The 22,918-nt window shown below is 43.5% G+C and overlaps 2 protein-coding genes across 2 annotated transcripts in view; one reads left to right on the forward strand and one right to left on the reverse strand.

Moving 5' to 3' along the window:
* mob4 (MOB family member 4, phocein) lies at positions 1–11,914 on the forward strand. Its single transcript, XM_086265481.1, has 8 exons — positions 1–146; positions 819–881; positions 6,025–6,125; positions 6,581–6,623; positions 6,921–7,007; positions 7,104–7,183; positions 7,853–7,964; positions 10,127–11,914. The coding sequence occupies exons 1-8, from the start codon at positions 87–89 to the stop codon at positions 10,259–10,261; spliced, it is 681 nt and encodes a 226-aa protein (XP_086121607.1). The 5' UTR covers positions 1–86; the 3' UTR covers positions 10,262–11,914.
* Positions 10,496–22,918, reverse strand: part of rftn2 (raftlin family member 2) — a 27,878-nt gene continuing 15,455 nt past the window's right edge. The window contains exons 3-9 of the mRNA XM_086265479.1: positions 21,261–21,369; positions 20,857–21,031; positions 20,443–20,661; positions 17,348–17,454; positions 16,044–16,147; positions 15,875–15,956; positions 10,496–14,967 (exon numbers count right to left, since the gene is read on the reverse strand). Of these exons, the coding sequence (XP_086121605.1) occupies positions 14,782–14,967; positions 15,875–15,956; positions 16,044–16,147; positions 17,348–17,454; positions 20,443–20,661; positions 20,857–21,031; positions 21,261–21,369 (982 nt within the window). The 3' untranslated portion in view covers positions 10,496–14,781. The remainder of the gene's footprint in view (positions 14,968–15,874; positions 15,957–16,043; positions 16,148–17,347; positions 17,455–20,442; positions 20,662–20,856; positions 21,032–21,260; positions 21,370–22,918) is intronic.

Consider the following 22,918-nt stretch of genomic DNA (forward strand, 5'->3'; position numbering starts at 1 on the left):
GAATGAAGTTTGAGCCTCTTTGTGTTACCGTATCCGCTCAGCAGCTACAACACCGCGGCTGACGAACATCCGGGTATTCTGTCGAGATGGTCATGGCGGAGGGTACTGCAGTTCTCAGGAGGAATCGGCCTGGAACCAAGGCGAAGGTGAGTTGTGGTCTGTAGAACCACTCCAGCATGAGTACAAGAACCCTCTCCGCGGCTGGGAGAAGCTGCGTCTGTGATGCTGTACAGCATTATCGTCCTCATTTTCGCGACAACTTTGTCGCAGACAGCGTATAGGAAGGGCCTGACCTGGAAATAGCCAGCTAGCTAAGATTAGCGGTTGCTCCGTCTAGTTCCTGGAGTAATGTTAGCGACTCTTGGTCCTGCTTTCCCTGTTCTGAATAAGTGTTCGGCTTGAATAATTCCTTCGCCAGTTTGATGATACATTTTTACACATACCTCGATCCACGCGTCCGAGAAAAATTGTTAATTTCGCCGGAGCTTTGCAGGAAATAGTCACATCCCAATAGACGATACATAACTATGTAGCTAGCTATCTGCCTTCGGAGCTCAGAGTAATGTAGGAAAACTATGGCTGTTAACTTAGGTACTAACGTTTTACCCTCCGAAAAACTTCACCTGTCACCGACAGTTTGTCATCCCGTTACCCCCCTCTCCGTGTGTGTCATATATGATTTATAAACTGCCAGGATTGGCAATTTCTTTTCATTTTACGTCAGATGACAGTCACATTATATAGACTAGCTTTTGGATAACTGGCGATACATTCCAAACACTGAGTGCACACTAATACTGTCCTTCTTCATTGTGCAGGATTTCTACAACTGGCCAGATGAATCATTTGAGGAGATGGACAGCACCCTGGCTGTCCAACAGGTGGGTTGACATTTCGTGTGTGTGTGTGTTCCCCACTCAATTTTAGACTGTCTGGTGCTGCTGTCTTATCGCTTGAGCTTAAAGTTGCTCAAATTAGACAAGAATTTGACTACATAGAGCTCGGAAATCGCAAAGCATGTTGATAGGCACCATGTTGTTCACATAAACAAAACAAAGTTAGATCCTAGCAGGCATTAGGGAGGAAAACGGGCTAATGAATTTAATGTTGCACTGTAATAATAACCTTATGTTTACTACGTACTTTAACTAAACTGTACTGTGAGTCTGAAGAATGAGTCATTCAGATGCATAGCAGTTTTGGCTTTTATTATGGCAGGTCGTGTCATTGCAACATTTTGTGCTGTGGTGTAGCACCAGCTGCAGGAGCTTTTTTTTGTTCTCCACTGATACCAGTCATTGATACCACCTTGACTTCTGTGTGTTCACTTTCGTAGCCCGGCCACGATCACACTATCGCAGAATCTGTTTTTCAAAATCAAAGCATGAAGACTTTCTTTGATTCCAGCTATGCTGCCAGGTAGCTACAACCCAGATAACTGACACACCTAGGGTGTGTAGCATAGCAACAGCCCTACAGCATGTAACCACAACAGTTAAATATAGTGTAATTATAACTTTGTGGTATGAAATTCCTGTGATCACACTAACATATTTTTCAAAATGTTGTTGAAGGTGATACGTTTCCTTCTTCCAACTGCTACCCAAGCCAAGCTCCTTGTTGCTGCTTCCTGTCTGGAAAAGGGTTTCCATTCTAGTCACATGTGCTGTTTTGTCATTTTAAAACGTTTTAAATGTTTTAAAACGTTTATATATTCCATTATCAACTCGAACTTGCTTGAAAAACAATCCCATTATGCATTACATTAGTGATGTCACAATCCTGAGCTCTATATTCGGTCAGTGTAAATGTTGTTAAAGGTTTAAAAAACTGTGGGGGGATTTCACACTCAACCTAGTGAAGTGAGTTTATATGTATAGTAGAATTTAAAACCAAACTTTTAACCAAAGAGCTCTCTAGGTGAAACTGGATGAAGTCCTGACACAGAAAAACATTGAACTGAGGGTCAGTGACTTTAATCAGCCGGTTAAATTTGACATTTTTGACTGTGCTTGCAGGCATCATGTGTTGTCTTTACATGCCTTTGTCGGAACATGATTTTGATGGCGCCGGTGAGGTCGGCTGCCGTCACGACTGCTCCGACCACTTTTTCTTTGTCTTTGTTTTTTAAGTTAGTTTTCAGCGTTTCTAAATCGGCAAAATCATCACCATTGGGTACATTAGGTATGACAGTGACACTCTTGTTTCTATTGGTATACAATGTACTCACAATTCGAAGTTTTTAACTCCGGATCCGAGCTGGCCGAGTGAGATCTCGAGGGAGAACAAAGGGAAGCGGCGGCGGCCTAGAGGGAAGCGAGCCGGCGTCAGGAACAGGCTGAGAGCTCGTGCACACCGCACACCTCTGCCTAGCATCCTGCTCGCCAACGTCCAGTCACTGGAGAACAAGCTTGACGACCTCAGGGCCAGGATAAAGTTCCAGAGAGACATTCGGGACTGCAATCTCCTCTGCTTCACCGAGACATGGCTGAACCCAGCGGTGCCGGACCACGCCATCCAGCCGGCCGAGTTCTTCTCGGTTCACCGCATGGACAGGACACGGGACTCGGGGAAGTCAAGGGGAGGCGGCGTGTGTTTAATGGTGAACAACAACTGGTGCAACAGTGCGAACGTTGTTCCTCTCACACGCTCCTGCACACCAAATCTGGAACTACTGTCCATCATGTGTCGTCCTTTTTATCTACCTCGGGAATTTACATCGGTCATTGTAAGTGCCGTTTATATTCCACCACAAGCGGACACGGTCACCGCCTTATGCGAGCTGCATGAGGCACTCACACAGCACCAGACACAACACCGGGACGCTGCGCTTATTGTGACGGGGGACTTTAATAGCGCCAACCTCAAACGCGCAGCGCCGAACTTTTATCAACACATCACCTGCCCCACCAGGGGTGAAAGGACACTGGACCACTGCTACACTACGGTCAAGGACGGCTACAAGGCACAATCCCGCCCCCCGTTTGGCAAATCTGATCACGCCGCCATCTTCCTCATGCCAAAATACAAACAAAGGCTGAAACAGGAAGTTCCGGTTCAGAGGAAGGTCGCGCGCTGGACGGATCAATCGGTGGCCGCGTTACAGGACGCACTCGATGACGCAGACTGGGGCATGTTCAGAAACAGCTCCGACGATGACGTCAACGTGTTTACGGAAGCGGTTGTGGGATTCATCGGGAAACTAGCGGATGATACCGTGGAGACAAAGACTATCACAACGTTTCCCAACCAGAAGCCGTGGGTGGATAAAACCATCCGCGACGCTCTGAGATCCCGCACCGCTGCCTACAACACGGGACTCATGACGGGGGACATGGACCCGTACAAAGCCGCGTCATATAACGTGCGGAGGGCGGTGAAAGAGGCGAAGCAGCGCTACGGGAGGAAACTAGAGTCACAACTCCAACAGAGTGACTCTAGGAGCCTGTGGCGGGGACTAAGGACAATAACGGACTATAAAGCACCAACAACCGGTATGACGAACGTGGCCGTGACTCTGGCAGACGAGCTGAACACTTTCTATGCTCGCTTCGAGGCTGCAGCTAAGGTCTCCAACAATGCTAGTGTTAGCGGCGCTAACGGCTGCAGACAGGAAGATACTGCCAGCACCGGAAACGTGCTCGTCATCTCCGAGCATGAAGTAAGGAGAGCCTTCAAGAGAGTGAACACCAGGAAAGCAGCAGGACCAGACGGCATCCCAGGTCGTATCCTAAGAGACTGCGCATACCAGCTAGCTCCTGTGTTCACTGAGATATTCAACATCTCTTTATCTCAGTCGGTGATCCCCACATGCTTCAAAGAGTCCATCATTGTTCCTGTCCCGAAGAAACCCCACCCTGCTTCTCTCAATGACTATCGCCCTGTAGCCCTCACCTCAGTAGTGATGAAGTGCTTTGAACGCCTGGTCAGAGACTTCATCATTTCTTCACTACCAGACACACTGGACCCACTACAGTTCGCTTACCGTCCAAATCGTTCCACAGACGATGCCATCTCTCATCTCCTCCACACATCACTCACTCACTTGGACACTAGAAGGGGGAATTATGTTAAAATGCTCTTCATAGACTACAGCTCTGCATTTAACACCATAATTCCCTCCACACTCACCACCAAGCTGGAGCATCTGGGACTCAGCTCATCTATGTGTCAGTGGATCTCCAACTTCCTAACTGGCAGACCACAGGCAGTAAGGATGGGCGGACATGTCTCAGCCTCCACCACTCTCAGCACTGGAGCCCCCCAGGGGTGTGTTCTGAGCCCCCTGCTGTACTCTTTGTACACATATGACTGTGTGGCCACTACCAGCTCCACCACCATCATCAAGTTTGCTGACGACACCGTCGTGGTGGGCCTGATCTCTGATAACAACGAGACGGCCTACCTGAAGGAGATTAGGAATCTGGAGAACTGGTGCCAGAGGAACAACCTCCTTCTAAACGTCAGTAAGACAAAGGAGCTGATAGTGGACTTCAGCACTAAGCAGGAGAGGAACTACCAGACCCCCGTCATCAACGAGTGCCCAGTGGAGAGAGTGGACAGCTTCAAATACCTCGGAGTTCACATCACGCAGGACCTGTCATGGTCCTGTCACATCAACACCGTGGTGAAAAAGGCCCGACAGCGTCTCTACCACCTCAGACGCTTGAGAGACTTCCAACTGCCCTCCAAGGTGCTCAGGAACTTTTACTCGTGCACCATAGAGAGCATCCTGGCGGGAAACATCTTAACCTGGTTCGGGAACAGCACCATGCAGGACAGACGAGCTCTACAGAGGGTTGTGCGGTCAGCTGAGCGCACCATCCGCTCCGAGCTCCCTGACCTGCACTCAATCTACAGCAGGCGGTGCTGGACCAAGGCCAGGAAGATCGTGAAGGACCTCAGCCATCCCAACAACAGACTGTTCTCTCTGTTGAGGTCAGGAAAGCGATTCCGCTCCCTGAAGACCAACACAGAGAGAATGAGGAGGAGCTTCTTCCCGCAGGCGATACGGTCTCTCAATCACACCACCACACAGTACTGACCCACACATACAGTTCTTACACACACACTGGACTTTCTGGACTTTGGTTTTGCACAACACTGGTCACTATATTCTTCATTTCCGGTTAATACTTGTACAGCTGCTGTTATTGTGTATATATTTATTTATATTTAGATTTCTTCATACATTCTTATATAGTTCTATATTGTGTATTTTGTTGTACAGTTATTTTATTTTCAACTTTAATTTATATATTTATCTTTATCTTATTCTTCCCAGTTAAATTTACCCTTCATTCTAATTTGTGTTGTACAGTTATTTCATTTTTAACCTTAATTTATATTCTATTCCTTCCTAGTTAAATTTACCCTTTTTAATTTTTCATATTTATTTCCTATCTTATTCATAGCCTTTTCCTTTTTTGTTTTCTTTAGGTCACGAGCAGTTGTCCAAGCATTTCACTACATATCGTACTGTGTATGACTGTGTACGTGACAAATAAAATTTGAATTTGAATTTGAATAAAATTTGAATTTGAATTTGAATTTGAGACAGTTTGCAGTGTTTGCTGCTTTTTCTGACTTTAAGTAACCAAAATCTCTCCAAATTCCTCTGTGCCTTCTTTTAAGCAGTAGGGTTAGCACTGTGAGCTTTGGATTATGAGCTGTGCTTGTTGTGACATCTTGTTTTTAATAATGTTGTCACTCAAGTTTTTCTCAACATTTCTGTTGTTATTTTCTTTTTTTCCATCTGACTCACTCCTAACGTACCGGTGTGGCTGACAGTAGCCCAAACATTTACACATGTGCTGCTCTCTGCTGTGTGTGTCAGCCTACCTGGTGCGGCTCTGACTTTATTCCAAACACATTATTGGTTTGGTGCGGCACTGTTCGCATTGTCATTGGCCTTTCGTGATGTATGAACACATTCACTGTGTGTTCATCATGTGTCAGGTGATGAAAGTCAGACTGGACTGTAAGTGAGAGTCTGTACTAATGTGTGTGTTTTCTCTGTGTCAGTATATTCAGCAGAACATCCGATCAGACTGCTCCAATATCGACAAAATCCTGGAACCTCCTGAGGGTCAGGATGAGGGCGTGTGGAAGTATGAGCACCTCAGGTAAGAAGTCTTGGGGCACATATTTCTAAACAGGATCAGAGCTGCAGACAAGCATTTATAAAATGTCCTTTTATATTCTGGCAGCTCCTACACAGTATAGCAAATATATACTGTACTTTTTGTTTCTAAAACATGAAATGTTTTGCAGGCTTCATTAGTTCTGTGTTCAGTCCTGTGCTTATTTCTACTGCGTGCAATCAGTTTTTAGTAACATCTCTGAAGAAATTATTAAATTAAGTTGAATATGTAGACCAGTGCCGTTTCTAGAGATTCTTTGAACCAGTTCTTTGTTCAGATATGAGGAGCTTTCAGATAAAAAGAAAGTGAAGTATAGGCGATCGCTACTTGCTTAAATCTTGTGCTCACAGTTGGGCTAAAACCTGGCTGCAGAAGAAAAAATCATGTGATCAGAGGATATTTTGTTTTAACTCTGCTTTCATTGGATCCTTTTGTAGGCAGTTCTGCCTGGAGCTCAACGGGCTAGCTGTGAAACTGCAGGTGAGTACACTAAATCACCACAAACTTCCTTTGGTTATTTTGGGGTTTGAGCATTCTTTCGCCCCTAGAAATTCGCCTTAATCCTCTATAGATCCCGAATCAGGTCTCATTTAAGGTTTAAAAAAAATAGTGCAGTCTGCAAAAATGGTCATTGACACATAAGTCAGCAGCATGTAGGCTTGCTACTCTTTGTAAACCAGGAATATTTCTCTCTAGTGCAGAACGGTTCAGGAATATCAAGTAGTTGGTTTAGTAAGAGACTGTTAGCTGCAGTGATTTTGGTGTTTCTGCCTGCAGAGTGAGTGCCATCCAGACACCTGCACCCAGATGACAGCCACGGAGCAGTGGATCTTTTTATGTGCTGCCCACAAGACACCCAAAGAAGTGAGTCAAAGCTTCCAGCTGTCACTCAAGCTTTTCAAGCAGCTGCTCTCACATTGATGGGTTTGTGTTTGTTTTGTGATGCTGCTGCTTCCACAGTGCCCTGCCATCGATTACACCAGGCACACGCTGGACGGAGCTGCCTGCCTTCTTAATAGCAACAAATACTTCCCCAGCAGGTCAGTCGTTTTCCATTAAGCAGCTATAATTTATAGAATAGTATCAAATCAATTTCAGGTCATTGTTTAGCTGCTAAGCTGAATAACCAGACTGTTTCTGTTCACTCTTAATACTCTTGAGGCATCATTTTCAGCAGGCATCCGATTTCAGTATCCAAGCTCCAAAAGTACTCTTCAAGCTTCAAATTGACTCCAATAGGTGCTTCTACTAAAAAATCTCAGATGATTTAAAAAATGTGACCTCGATCTAAAGGTCAGAGGTCAAGTTCTCTAAAAACCCTTGTGAATGTGACAACTTGAGAACGAGGGGGGGATGTAGGATTTTTCAAATTCATACCACAGGTGTGTATTTTATTAAAAGTTATGCACAACTGTATTACTTTAAATTGCTGTTTGACAGGCATCAGCCACCACAGACATGACTTGATTACATGAGAGACGGAATAAAGTGTTGGAGGTGGGGTGGTAGTGGGTTGTAAAGTGGCTTTCATGTGCGCACACTGTAGACAGGCTAAAGCACATTTATTACAATGCCTTAGATGAGGTTGGATTTGTATGGAGAAAGTAATGGGGCACCTATACATTTCACCAGCAGCTGCTCAGCTATGGAAACCCATGCTGTGATGCTCCCAGTGCACAAGCTAAATCACCACTGGTTTGTGTCTACAGGGTGAGCATCAAGGAGTCATCAGTGGCCAAGCTGGGCTCTGTTTGTCGTCGCATCTATAGGATATTCTCTCATGCTTACTTCCATCATCGCCAGATATTTGACAAGTATGAGGTAGGCGTTTACAACCTTTGCTTCCCATCGCTCTCTGGTTGTTGCTGTCAAGCTAGAAATTCTAAAATGTGATTTTATTTTTTCCTTCCTGGTATATGGATTTGTTTTTTCTTTTTGCTGTTACAGAAATCAAACTTGAAGAGGTCATAAAGACTGTTATAGTCTCTCTTGTATTTTTAGTGTGTTCATCATTGGTTTTAAGTAAATGTGCTCTGTTCAAGTTAATTTTTCCCCATTTCATTTCCATTTCAATTGCTAAATTGATTGTAACAAAACATAGAAAAAGTGAGGCATTCCCCATCTTTGAGTGACTTCACACAATAAACTGTGGATCAGTTCTCTGCAGAAATCTAAATGATGCTTACGAACAATCACAGTGCTTTACCTCCACTGTGCTCGGTGGCAGCAAACTACACACAGACTCCACGTCAGTGCATCAAATCAAACTTTTAGCCTTTTAATGGTGACACTGGTGAGCAAGCACGTTAACGTTAGCCAGCTAGCTGCTGCGTGGGATCTAAGCAGTTTGTTCACAATAGCTTAACAAAAGACTATTTATACAAGTCCATAATGTCTAAGGAAAGAGGAATTTGAATGATGTGTCAACTAGTTACCATCAGCAGGGCATCCCATCCAAGGAGGGTTATTTTGAGTTTTTCTTTTCAATTATTTGTCGACATGTCCAAATCACACCACTGCTGTGTCCTCCCTTATTTCCACCTTATCTCCTGAACTCAAGTCACGGCTCCAACATAAGAAAATGTACATAAACATGTCTATTTATTACAATATTGTTACAGTTTTTGTCAGAAGATGAAACATGAGACCCTGCTGTAGCCAGCTGAACAGCTGGTTATAAGCTAACATTATGCTAGCTAATGTTAGGTTCAAGTGTCGTTAAAAAAAGAGAAAGAAATCACTTGTGATAAGCTGTTTGATTATTCTTTATTTATTTATGAAGTGTTTGAAGTGAATTCAGCAGCAATGGCAGTAGGGCTGGGCGATATGGCCTAAAATCCATATCATGGTATACTTTGAAGCATGTGTGGTAACAACATATCGCGATATAGTCTTCTGTATAAAGTATTTTACACACTATAAGGCGCAGTTACAAATCCTTTCATTTCCTCAAAAATCGACAGTGCACCTTATGTATGAATTCTGGTTGTGCTTACTGACCGCAAACCGATTTTATGTGGTACATGGCGTGCAGAAATCTGTCAAAAATGTTTTAGTCTGACTTTGGTAAGCTATGAAGCCACACAGCTTGATGGATTGGTGGAGCATTACGGCTACCGTAGTCAGGAGCCTCTCGGAGTAATCTGGGTCCAAAACTACGTCTACTTCAGGTCCCAAAGTCAAACGAACACTGCGGCATCACTGAGAGTTAAAAACTGTTTCTTTCATCTTTAATAAAATGATCAGCATTGCTGCTTTACCAGGTGCAACAATTAAGTTTAACATCCAGACGTCCATGAAAACAGGATTTATTAAATTTAGTTAGAGTAGAGTTAAAAGTTATCAGGAAGTTAGCTCTCTAGCTTCCACCTAAACATGATATGGCATGTTCTGACAGAGATTTCTGAAAAAATTCAAATGTACAGCTCTGCTATCACTTCCAACATAAATGAAGACAGAAAACTAAACAGCAGTGACATTTGTAGGGTTACTGAAGTTGGGCTAGCTGGTATATAATGATGTGCTACGTGATCGTAGCGTCAGAGCTATGTTAGCATAGCATTAGCACAGTGAAGCTGGAGGATGAACGCTAACTTTTTTCCACTCAATAAAAGTTAACGTGAGGGTTCCTGATGGTTAGGGACAAATGCAATTGCATGGCAGGATGCTGTAAACGGACCAAACTTCTACCGTGTACAGTTTATACCGCCCAGCCCTAAATGGCAGCATGCTTTGTTCTCTGCCATCATGAGGATTAAGGTTCATATATGCTTATTTCTCAGAAAGTAAGAGGAACGTGATCATAGGACAGGAGTGTGTTCTGAATCCATAAAGTAGAAACACACAAATGCCTCTCACCGTTCAGCTTTAGAATAAAACATTTCCAGCAGTGGAGTCTCGTGGTCTGTTTCCAGCCTCTTATAGAACACTGAACTGGTAACACACTGGCTACTGTGATCATTGCTACATATGTCTGTGTGCAGAATGAAACGTTCCTGTGTCACCGGTTCACACGCTTCGTGATGAAGTACAACCTGATGTCCAAGGACAACCTGATCGTTCCCATCCTGGAGGAGGAAGTGCAGAACACCTCTTCAGCTGGGGAGAGCGAAGCCTAAGAGACAGCTCCTGCTGCTGCCACCATAAGGGAGACACATGTAAACATATTTCTACATTACAGAGGAGACTCATTCATTACACACACACACACACACACACACACACACCAGTGTATTGAGGCTCCCGTCTAGTAACACTGTCCATGTCCCTCCTCCCCAGTCACCTGTATCTCTAAAAGGATGTAAGGGTAAAGATGACCAGGAGCAGAGTTCAGTCATGCCTGCAGGACACAATTATTTTTTCTATTTCCACTCAGAGGTTGGGGGTACAGCCCTGCTCTCACTTCTCCTGTAGGGAAACCCTGTTCATAATCCCGCATGTCCACAGGATCCAGCTTGTGTGCTCACGGCTCCGTGGCTGCTTCCCAGCACGCTGGAGGCATTTAGTTTTCCAGCAGATGAAAACACTCATTTAGATCAATTGTGGCTGTACTTGAATTTAATGACCCTCTGTGCCTCTTTACTTCACTCGCCCACCAGTATAGCCCATCTCAGATTTATCTTCACTATATTTAGAATAAAGGGATAAATTTTTTGTTTTTTAGCACACATGAGCACCTATAATCTTATTTTAGATAAGAAATAAAGGAATCATAAATACCGTGTAAATAAGGACAACTTTAACAGCATTAACCATGAAAGCTTAAATACTGATGGGGGAACTGCAGTGTGAAAGGTTTTACCCTCCAGCAGTTCCTGATTAGAGGAGCATTCTTCAGATTTGAAGGAAATATGCAGCAGCTTTAAAGCTTGCAGTCAGTGTTTTGTATGGTTGGCTAACGTTTTAACGTTTGGAGCCCTTTTTAGTTCCCACACACTTTGACTGTCTACGTTATAACACCTTGTACTGAGCATAGAACACGAAGCAGTTCTTGCAGGTATTCATCCATCCTCAGCAGCGATGGAGCCGTGACACCACGCTGCCTCTCGCTCTGGACATCGCAGGCTAATCTTCCTCAGGCAGCTGGATTTGCAGAAAGCCTCTGTAACTATGGTGACCTGTATTGTTGAGAAAGGCCCACACTGACAGCTCTCCCTCCTTCTGTGTATATAAACCCTCTGCCACTCCTCCCCGTTTAAATTCACTCATGTTTTCTGTGCACTTTTCTCCTGACTGCTTCTGTTCTTTTTGCTTGTATTGCCTACCAGTCTGATTTGGGGGTGTCCCATGAGATGGATCACTAAATTAGCCGGCTGACTTAATAATGCTATTAAAACACAATGTAGGTGTGCGGTTCGTGTGGTAGTGAACAAAGAAAACCGTAATCTCTTAGCTCTGTATGTGTACTAGCAGTCAGATAGTCTCTTCGGCCTTTGACGTGTATAGGAAGGCTGTTTGGCTAACTCTGATCCTGCATCGTGACATGTCCCCACTTCATAATACTGTGTCCAGTGTGCCTGATGTTCTCATCTCCTGCAGCAGTGGGCAACGTTTGGCTGCTTTAAGCATTCGATAAGTCATCCAGGAAGGAGAGAACATCGGCCACATTTACATGTCGGAGCACAACCTTCTTTTACCCTCTCCCTCATTAAGTTATTTTGTGGGAGGAGCCTGATCCAACCCACTTTATTTTTTTTTATTGGACTAAAAAAATTTTTTGTTACTGTTGACATTTTCATGTCTGTTAATAAAAACAAAAAGACTATTATTCAGACGTGTGTGGTCGTGTGGTTAATCAGTGAGTCAGACATGGGAAATACTGTTTAATAAAAAATAACAGCCACGATAAAGGAAGGGAAATGTACAACTCTCGGAAAAGGGAAAAGCTAGAATATTAATACTGACAGTGAACACCCATTTAATACATTTCCATTCAAACTAAAACAGCACCTTATTTATAAAAGTCCTCAGATTAACCTGAAAGTTGATCTTTAAGGAGACCTGCTCTGCTTTCCTCATTTCCTGACGCACTGTTCTGATCATCGAGCTCATTAAACAAAGCAAACATTAACATAATGAGTTCAGGGTATGTACACGTTGGCCATTTCTACTGTTTGCTCTAATAAAGCCCCCTCAGGCTGCAAACACAGAAGCCCCACCCACCTGTAAACGCTTAACGAAGGGCAGCCAATCGTAATAAAGTTGGCTTAAAGGAAGCTAAAAGTGGCTTCAGACGGGATGAACTGAAGATCAGCGCTAATAAGAACGGTTCACTGGGAATAGTGCAATGTGACTGTTGAAACCAGTCCAAGATCAAATCTGAAAATGAGAAGAACAGGTCCGCTTAAAAGTCATTCCTGATTCATAAGGTCACTCCATATTTTTGTCCCAATTGTGTCCTATTATAAAGTAACTTCCCTTTATAAAATCCCAGAACAAACAATAGTTTAATCAGGAATTGGCATGGAAGCTCTCCCTCATCCTGAAATCTCAAATCTCCCTTCGAAAAATTAGTTTCCAGGGTCTTTTTTTAAAAACATTTTGATACTATTCACACAACATGGCACCTGTTAGAAATTCATGTTTGTGGCATTTAACTCACATTTCTTGTATTTGTGCATCACAGACTGCAAACAACATCGATCGCTTCTATTTCAAAGCTCAGCTTTAGAAATGTTTTATATAAATGAGACAAATACACTTATCATCTAATATACTTATACACACACATGCACAACAGCAGAAAAAGAGCCCTCCATCCATTTAGGATGTGTGTAACACTGAATGTCTGGAAAGCAGCAGGAATATTAGCAGTACCTTTAAAATGAAGGAGGAAAAATAATACTTTTAAACACGATGAGCTGTATGAATGACTTCCAGAGTAATAGCTGAAAAAGCTGTAACATCTCAGAGAAATAGGCTTTTCTATACAAATATACTGTTTCAGGCACCTCGCTTTCATCATGTACTGGGGAGGTATATAGGTTAACTACATATCCGTACGGTGGCTCAAGTAGTTCAGTGACTTTTCTCTTTTTGTGTGGTTACCTGGTGAAACTACAAAACAATTGTGAAACATCATATGTGACAATAGAAACAAAACTTCAGTGGAGAGCTAAATATCAGATAAATGTATTCCAAAACATGTAAACTGTGTGATGATCTCATCATCAGAACTTGGATGTAATGAGCTGTGGGTGTAGCTCTGACTCAGACCATGTGCTCACCGACTGTATGAGTCGTCCTCTCTGACACTTGGAGTGACCAAACTTTACAAAGCGGAGCGTTTTCATCAGTATGATCCAAAATACGTCACTGAACTGGTGTTTATAGAGGTCCAAGCAGGGGGCTGTTTCCTCATAGACTTGTATAGGACCTGCAACCTTTGGTATCACCCCCTGGTGGCCATTAGAAAGAGTGCAGGTTTAAGGCACTTGTGTGTCTGCTTCACTTTTCAGACAAAGAAGCCACGCCCACCATTTATACCTGGTATGTTTTCAGCACAGAGCCTTCATCACAGCATAAGAGCTACACACTGAAGTGGTGCTCCAGTTGCCCTGTGTCACGCACACCAACATCCCTCACTCTCCTCACGTCACACACCTGACAGACACTTCCAGTTCACCTTTAAACTCCAAATGCTCCCATCTCCTCCTTTCACACGTCAGAGCTGCTGCCCTGCATCGCCACGTTTTAGCGCAACACCTCCACCACCCCGGCATCTTCCTCGAGGCTCCAGGAGTCTTCCTCGTCGATTTTTATGAGCAGCACATTAGCAAAGAGAGAAAAGAACTCCGAGTCCAGACGCTGAACTTCTGCTGCTTTTCTGACTGAAAGTCAGTTATACACACACGCCAGCAGAAAGCGCACACAGCTGGGGCTTTAAACCAGTTATGAAAGAACAAGTCAAATTTTTACTGATCGAGCTCCATCGTGTACGATATTAAACCTAATAGAGCCACTGACACCACACAGTGATCACACAGGACGATGGCAGCCGCACCGAGCAGCTACATCCACACACTTCAAGCTGAGGTCACCGGTCATATGTCAAAGTCTGGAATGTGCTACTTTCTTTTTCCTTCCACAGTTTCTGGAATACATTTATTACTGACAACTGATTACTTGACTGAAGGATGTTGTCTCACTGATATATAAATCTAAAGCTGACATTCATGAACTTTCTCAGGAAACATGGATTTTAGAGGGCTGAAGTAAGAACAAGTAGGCCCTTTTAACCCAAACTGCCTGTGACTTTTTCCTATTATGTTTAGTTATAGTTCCACATCACTTTTTGTACTCTTTCTAAATAACTATAAACTAAACTAGATTTCTTCCTGCTTCAGTATGTTTCTGAGCTGTGAAGGAGCATAACTCCAGACTGTAAGCAGAAAGCAGAGCCCCGCTCCTTCAAGTTCTCACAATAACATTAACATATTTCCTGTGCTTTATAATACTGGGAGCACCTGTTATTAGGCGTGCATCACTCTGCACATCTAAGTCCAACCGTTTTCTCGTTATGGCTTCGTTAACAACATTTTCAAAGTGCAGAGCTCCTCTACATTAAAGTCTCTGTCAGATGGTGAATAGTCTGAACCTTCCACAGTTCATATCTCTTTGCTTGGGTACTTCCACCTGCTTACATACAGGTGACCTCAGCTTTCCCCTCGTCCTGCTCAAAGCCACCTTCCTCCATGTGGGATAGGGAGCTGGGGTACCCTCCTCCGAACACTGGGAATCCCCCGATGCCTCCCGCAGGCAGAGCAAGGGTGTCTGGAGGGTCGGGGCTGCTGGCTGCCCGACTCACAGAGTGACTGGACACAGACTGGAGACAGAGAGGGACACCAGTCAGAACCCATAACAGACCATGAAATGACACAGATGGACTACGATTTAAAATAAAAATCTAAAGACAGATTTTCTTGAGGGCGGCTCTGCAGACTGGCGACTGGAATAAATAAAGCAGCTTCATGAAAACTACACCTGGAATAGTTTGCAGGTAACTGCTGTTTTGTTTTTCTGCCCTCCTACGAGTTTGCAGTACTACTGCAGTGAACTCCGAGTAGTACCGACTTTCTCCACCAAGGGGGACTTTAGCCACACAGAGGATATTCCTGCTTATCCAACAGAGCCATTTTTCATTCATCTTCATCGGGGTGATGCTGGTAATACAGGTCAGCTCTTTACTTCCACTAAACACTGCTGCTGTTCTCCAGTCACAACATTAAATAAAAGCAATGTATACTTTCTAAAGAAAACTAGCATGTTTAGAAGTGCTTTCTTGAAAATCCCAAAGAAAAAACTCTTCAGCTTAATGTGAGGAAGCTACGCTGAGAGGTGGAATTATGAAATGTTGGCATGGGTAAGGAAATTAAAGGGAAATTTGCATCCCTGCTGGCGTCTGAATTTACAACCTCCTCATACACACTGTAAACCAAACTGACTTTGGGAAAGCAGGAGCACAACACTGACATCGCTGAGTGCAGTGATGTCTATTCTAGCTCTGTTTCGGGTCTCCACCTGCACCTGACAGACTTATTAGCAACTGAAGTTGCTTAACATCCCAACGTGTTCACCAGCTCGCCTCTTTCACTGCTGCACAAGGCTTTTGTAGGTCTATCCAACAGAGAACGCTGATGCCAGATGCAGATTAAAGACCATTTAAACATTTGCTTAACGTTCAGCTGCCTCATCATGTTTCTTGGCCACAGCGAATGTGGAAAAGGTCTCACCTGGTTCCTCGGCTGTCCGGCTGTCTCACCTCTGACCGGCCTCTGGAGGAATACAACATGCTTTGTGGCCAGATTCCCGTCACTGCACACATCAACGGGAGCATGGTCAGAAATGAAACTGAAAAACATGTTTCAGGAGAGAAAACATCTTCAAAGCATCTTCTTCTACCTGTCGTGCCGGATGATGGGTGTGGGCAGCACGCACGTGAGCAGCCAGCCAAACTCAGCCAGAGTGTGGAGGAGTGGCCCGTAATCTGTTTTCACATTGGAGTCCTGCAGGAGAGCAACGTGTCCAGATATAACAGAAGGGCTCAGAAAAAGCAACCTCTCTGGCTAAGAGCCAGCCGTGAGTCTCAGTAAACACCACTTCTGGCTTGATTCCATGTTAACATTTGATTATTTTAGAGCCGGTCATTAAGGGGAGCCTTTGAGAGCCGGTTGCTCCAAAGCACACCTGCTTTAGGGGGCCAGGATCTGGTCTCTCAGGAGTTCCTTGGAAATGCGATGTAGTTATGATGATTGGTCTATACTGAGGAATGAAAAGCTGGCAATGATATTGTTTAGAAATGCTGTGGGGGTTTTCTCTCTCCATGGAGACACTGATAAAGTGGACAGCTGAGCTCAGAGAGCTGTGAAAGAACGACTGGATTGTGCTTAGTAAACAAAGAGTGTTTGGGAGTATTTTAGAGCCAACAAACATGGAAGAAGCCGCACAATTCTTTGCCTCTAGTCACATCCTAAGTGTATAACACTTCACACTGGACCTCAGCTCTGCTCTAAGGTGTCATGTCAGGGTCCTCAACCAATAAGCACAGCAAAGGTCTCAAACCTGTGGCTCCTGAAACGATTTTATTTAACCAGTTACTAACCTATGGAATAAAAATGAAATCAGTGGAAGAAACTACAGAATTTAACAAAAGTTGATTTCAGTTTCCAGACCGGATTTGCTGTGATGCTTTTTCTTCACTTTCATGCCTAAATATGTTTTGTGGCTCTGTGCTTTGCTCTTAACCGATCCCTGGTGTAACTACACGGTGAGTTGTGCATTAATGGCATTATAAGTTTACCAAACGAATATTTGTAAAGACAGACAGCAAAAGTAACAACGTGGAATTATCGAGTCAGCCAATCCATCACTACAATGATTTCTATTGATTAGATAAATACTGTCATATGGTGTATAATGTGAGGAGGTATGAAGGTATAAAAAAAACCAGATGCCTCACCAGCCGACCAGCTTCAAACTCTTCAAACCGTCTATTTGACTTTCTAATTCTGTCCCAGGTGCTCACAATGTTAACCACACGTACACATACGGGTCATTTTTTATCTCAAACTGTGTTAAAAGCTACTAATGTTCAAAAAGAACTTTTTTTTGTCTTGTTTAAGCCTCACAGTTTAACCTAAGCTTGCTCTTAAAGAGTGGATAAAACATCTCTGTTCCACAAACATCTCTCCAAAAATCTCACTGACCTCGATGACGGTCCACTGCTCGACAACAATTGTGTCATTGGCAGGAGGAGACGTGCTTCTCTCCTCGTACACGAACAATCCCTCCAGCGATCGAGGCACCGGCTCGCCTGAAACACACAAACAGTGGCAGTGACACAAACGTCTGTTTGGAAGACACACGGTCACGTTTTTGTGGTGAAAACAGAAAAATTCATCTTCATATTTTTGTGTGGCATGGTTCTTATTGATAAAGTCACAGTTGTGGAACTCAAACTGCTCAGAGGGCGCTGGATGACATTACGCAAGTCAGCTTTGTGAATCAAGTGGTCTAACTGTGCAGTTTCACAGCTAAAAAGAGCAAACAACTAAATGCTGCTATGAAAACGTACAGAACAACAATCAAACATTTACCAGATTCTTGACCTTGTCTGGCAGCACATACATGATTCACACCGCTGCAGCTAGCCAAGTTTCAGCTGCTGGGGAAATGAGAGCGTCGCTGGGTTGATAATGACCCAGTTATTAGAAATAGGTTGAGAGTTCCCACGTGTTCATGTGTGAGAGGACAGCAGCGCGGAGGGTTCGTGTTGTAGTCCGTCTGTACAAACCTCTCCATCACCCTGCACCATCAGCGAGCTGCCTAATGCTCCCCGATTCATTAGGAAGAAGGATAACAAACCCAAGTTATCTGATTCTATGCACGCAGTAAAACGACTTAAAATAAATTCATAAAAGACTAGAAAGTATGACTCGAGTTTGCACAAAATAAACTGTGGCCAAAATGAAACACATGAAAAACATATGCGATCCATTTCTATCTCATAAAAAACCCAAAAACCAAAGACTGACATAAACACAAAAAAGTCACTTCCTGTTTTGGTTCCTTTCTCCCACTGCATCTATATTTGGAGCAGTCTTCCCGACTTTGGCGACCTCGCTTCCTGTTCATCTGCAGAGCACAGCTCTGCAGCTTCACTTGGACTTATTCAAGGTTATTGGGAGGCTCGTTGTTCCAGCGTTTTGGACAACGGGGGGTAGAGCAAGTCATCTACTGATCGGAAGGTTGGTGGTTCGATCCTGTGCTCTTCCTAGTCTGCATAACCCCAAGTTGCTCTCCGATGCATCCATCGGAGTATGAATGTGTGTGAATGTGGTTAGTAAGCACTTAAAAGCATAGAAGAATGGATGCCTGTGGCATGTTGTACAGAAAGCTTTGAGTACTCTGGGAGAGCAGAAAAGCTCTATACAAGAATCAGTCCACTTACAACGTGACACAGGTGGCTTTAGATCAGTGTGACACATTTCAAACTTGTTTTAGTCTTTTTAACATTTTTTTGACAACTCTGGTTTCATTTGTGGATTTCAAGCTGACGTCAGACTAGTTAAACATTTGGAACAGGTTCTGACTTTGGGCCCATTTTACAGTGTTGTTGGGCTGGACGTTAGAATCACAATCGTGTTTATTGGCCATGCAAACGCGCAGACACATACAAGTTACGTTAGATGGTGACTCAAGCACAGCAATGTCAATCACAACAATAAGTACACAACACACACACACACACACACACACCCACACGTGTGTGTGTGTATTGTGTATACATACACAAAGCTGTGTAAAGTTTAAGATTGGGTCTGAACTTGGTTTTGGACCATCTTATAACTTGTATTGGGCTGTGATGTTAAACAAATTGCTACACTTGTTTTGGACAAGGATGTGGAATGTTTTTATACCTAATCTTTGACTTGGTTTAGACTTGGATTGGCTTCTAGCTGTGGCTCTGGTTTGGGGTAGGGCTGGGCGATTTGACCCAAAATTCATATCTCGATATTTTTTAGCTGGGTGGCGATATAAGATATATATCTCGATATTTTTTTAAAGCCATAAGTTAAGAACAAAAAGAGTTCTTAGTCACACTGTGTCCCAGATGTCACACAGGCATTTTTATTTACATACAGCATAGATTTACATGAAGAAATTACTCAAAAATAAATTATCAGCATTTATTAAACAATCATGCTCCATAAATAAAAGAAAACGATGTTGTTTTTGTGCATAACAAAAAGCTCATAATTGTGCAGTCAAAATGTAAACTAACAGACGCTGAGCATAATAACAAAGACAGATTTCACAGCTGCTCTGTTCCCAACTTCTACTGCATGACTGACAGCCTTGAGTTTGAAATCCTCTTTGTAACCATGTCTCCGAACATGTGCCATTTATGGCCCTTATACACACACAATACAGTAATATTACGTCGAAGCACAGTACGTATCACTCCGCGAGGCTCCAGACTACAGTAGCCGCAATGCTCCGACAATCCATCAAGCGCTGCAGCTCCGTAGCTTACCAAAGTCGTAAAACATTTTTGACAGATTGCCGTCACCTAAAATCGGTTCGCGGTCAGTAAGCACAACCAGAATTCATACATAAGGTGCGCTGTCGATTTTTGAGAAAATGAAAGGATTTTAGGCCGTGCAGCCCCTGTGGGCTGCATGTCGTTAGCGTGGTTAGCTCGCTAACACGTTGACGCCGTCCAGCCCCACAACTCGCTAACGGAGATTTGCCGTGTCCATCTGGTCGCTGCCTGCAGGTGAAGCTATGGGCGAGGGGGAGTTGTATTCAGTGAAGGAGAGGCGAGGCCGAGTAACGTTGCGTAGAGACAAAAGTGGACGAAAGAGAGGCAAACTTGTGGCTCCACAAGTATAATTATAACGTAACATAGACTATATCAAGGATATTGTCACATCTTATATCTTGTATGAAAATATATCGATATTTTTTAAAAACTCGGTATATCGCCCAGCCCTAGTTTGGGGCATAGTAGAATGGTTTGAAACTTGGTTTTGAACCTGACTTTTGGCTTGTTTCAAACTTGGCTTTGGTCTGGATGAGATTTTGCAATGACTTTGAAAGTTGGTGTTGGTTCTGAATCTGAATGGGTTTTAGACCATTTTCAAACTGTTTGAACAATACCTGTTGTCACCGGACAGCTGAGGTTTCTTCAGTCTTTTAGTTTTGGAATCATGACTAATGTTTTTAAGTGCTCAAGCCTGCAGAGGACAAACATACATGCACCGCTCCGTGCTTGTTTAACATCCACCATCAGACCAACCTTTAGGTGTGTCCCAGTAAACAAAGGAGTCTACCAGAGACCAGCCTTTGCGATAGTAGGCGGCAGTCAGCTCCAACCAATCAGCCTCCAGAGCACTGACCACGTGGCCTTTCCTGGAAACACGCATGGAGAGTGCCCCCTGGTGGTACTGACAGCCCAGAGAGTCCAGAGGAGCACAGCCAGGAGCCCATGAGTGGAAGAAGACCAGCAACCTCAAATCTGGAAGGAGAAGGAGCAAAAGTATGACTCATTTTACCATTTTTCTTAAAAAAATAACATAAAATACAAGGTTCAAGGGTGAAATCTTCTCGACCATTTGACAGTCTAACACATAACACCATTATTGTCACCATGGATGTGAACCTGAGGTCACACAACCAGTCAGAAAGTCCCCACATGAATATCTTGTCTTACCGGGACTGTAGGTGTTGTCATCCAGCTCTCTGTCTCCAGGCAGTGTTTCAGGAGGTGTACGTGGAGGCGAGCGACAGGCCCTCTTTGGACTGTGCACCCGGCCATTGGTGATCCCACTCACCTGCTGGAGGACGGAGCCAATGAATCGAACCCCTCCCCGTGCACTGCTGTTCACCTACAGCAAAGATAAATACAGATTAAGAAGTTTAGATGAGGTGAATGCATTTTCCAACATTGCTTTCAAACATTTTTCAGCCATTAAAAGTATTTATTTATTGCTTTTATCATACATTGACCACTCATTTATCTTGAATCCATTGAGGATGTCTTGATCGTAACATATATACTAAAAATCCCTTCTTTGATACTTTGATCTGACTAATGCACCGGTAAAGATGGCTGACCCTATCGATGAGTGCTCTGACAGTGTCAGCCGTCAGCGAGTCTCCAGGTAAAGGCCACTCCTCCACCCTCAGCACCGGCACGCTGTGATACATGGATGCTGTCTGCTTACTGAAATCACATAACAAAGATAAGTGTTAGACCCCAGGGAGACTTGTTCAGCAGAGTCCAGCTGTCACAGAGCTGCAGACACAAACAAATAAATCATTTACATGCTCAGCAGGCTGCTGCTACTGTAGTGATAAGAGTACGCACAGACCGTTGTAGCACCGTTTCAACATGAAGGTAAACGTTTCACTTTGTTCTCATCAGTATGAGGAGACAGCGACTCGATACGAGCATAACACCACAGTCTGCAGGAAAAAATCCCCCCACACAACTAACAGAAAAAAAACAACACAACGCTCCACAAACCTATGTATTTTTCGGACCATAAGGCACATTAAGTGAAACAAAGCAGTCAGATAAGTCAAACTTTACTCAACTCATTCTTCTTGCTTCCTCCACTTCCGTACCATTGATTCATTAATGTTGAATTCTCTCCAGCTGCTCTATTCCCATGTTGTTGCAGTATATTAATGACTAACCTCGTATTGTGGATGGATTATCTCAGTTGTTCTCGAGTGGAAAAAAGTTAGCGTTCATCCTCCAGCTTCACTGTGCTAATGTTATGCTAACATAGCTTTGTCGCTACGATCACGTAGCACATCCTTATATACCAGCTAGCCCAACTTCAGTAACGGACTAAAACATTTTTGACAGATTTTTGAGCGTCGTGTACCACATAAAATCGGTTCGAGGTCAGTAAGCACAACCAGAATTCATACATAGGTGCACCGGATTATAAGGCGCACTGTCAATTTTTGACAAAATTAAAGGATTTTAAGTGTGTCTTATAGTGCGGAAAACACGGCAATACAGTGGTCCCTCGCTATAATGTGGTTCACCTTTTGCGGCCTCACTGATTCGCAGATTTTTTTGGTGCAATTTTGCATTTTGTTTTTTGTTTTGTTTTACAGCACATTGTGTTCTGTGTCCCGATCAGCTGTAGACCATTGTCAATTAACCTCGTGCTGTGTCTCCTGTACAGTACAGAATGCGTTCAGCTTGTCAAATTTACATAAATCTTAGATCGCTACAGTGTGACTCTGAAGTGCTGCACTTTTTAAGTTTTCTCTCCAACAAACAACAATGTCGATGAAGCGTTTTGCACCGTCAAAGGCTCCTGCGGTAGCACCTAAAAGGCAGAAGAAGATGCTAACCATTGCACATAAACTGGGACTTCTGGACATGCCAAAGGAAGGTAGAAGTTACCATTCTACTTGCTTCCTCCACTTCTGTACCATTGATTCATTAATGTTGAATTCTCTGGCAGCTGCTCTATTCCCATGTTGTGGACCTGAAAACAGGGTTTGATCTTTGGTTTCATTCTATAATACTGGACTTATTTTTCTACGAAGGTTTGAACTTTGAGAGTGTTTAAACAAGAGAGAAAAGTGCGAAAATGTTCGTGCCTCGTATTGGTTGATTTGTGCAACTTTACCGTCATGTTGCTAATAATCATGTTTATTTCCTCTGTGGTTGATTTTAGTCTCCTGGTATTTAGTCTGTTCGTGGTTGTTTTGTGTTGCTGGTAATCATTTTTAGACTCTTCTGGTTA

This window comes from Aulonocara sp. 'chitande type north' Nkhata Bay, linkage group LG16 (genome assembly GCF_057382095.1).
Source record: "Aulonocara sp. 'chitande type north' Nkhata Bay isolate Kocher_YH1m ecotype deep benthic linkage group LG16, A_spYH_male_GT1.1, whole genome shotgun sequence".
NCBI classification, from domain to species: domain Eukaryota; kingdom Metazoa; phylum Chordata; class Actinopteri; order Cichliformes; family Cichlidae; genus Aulonocara; species Aulonocara sp. 'chitande type north' Nkhata Bay.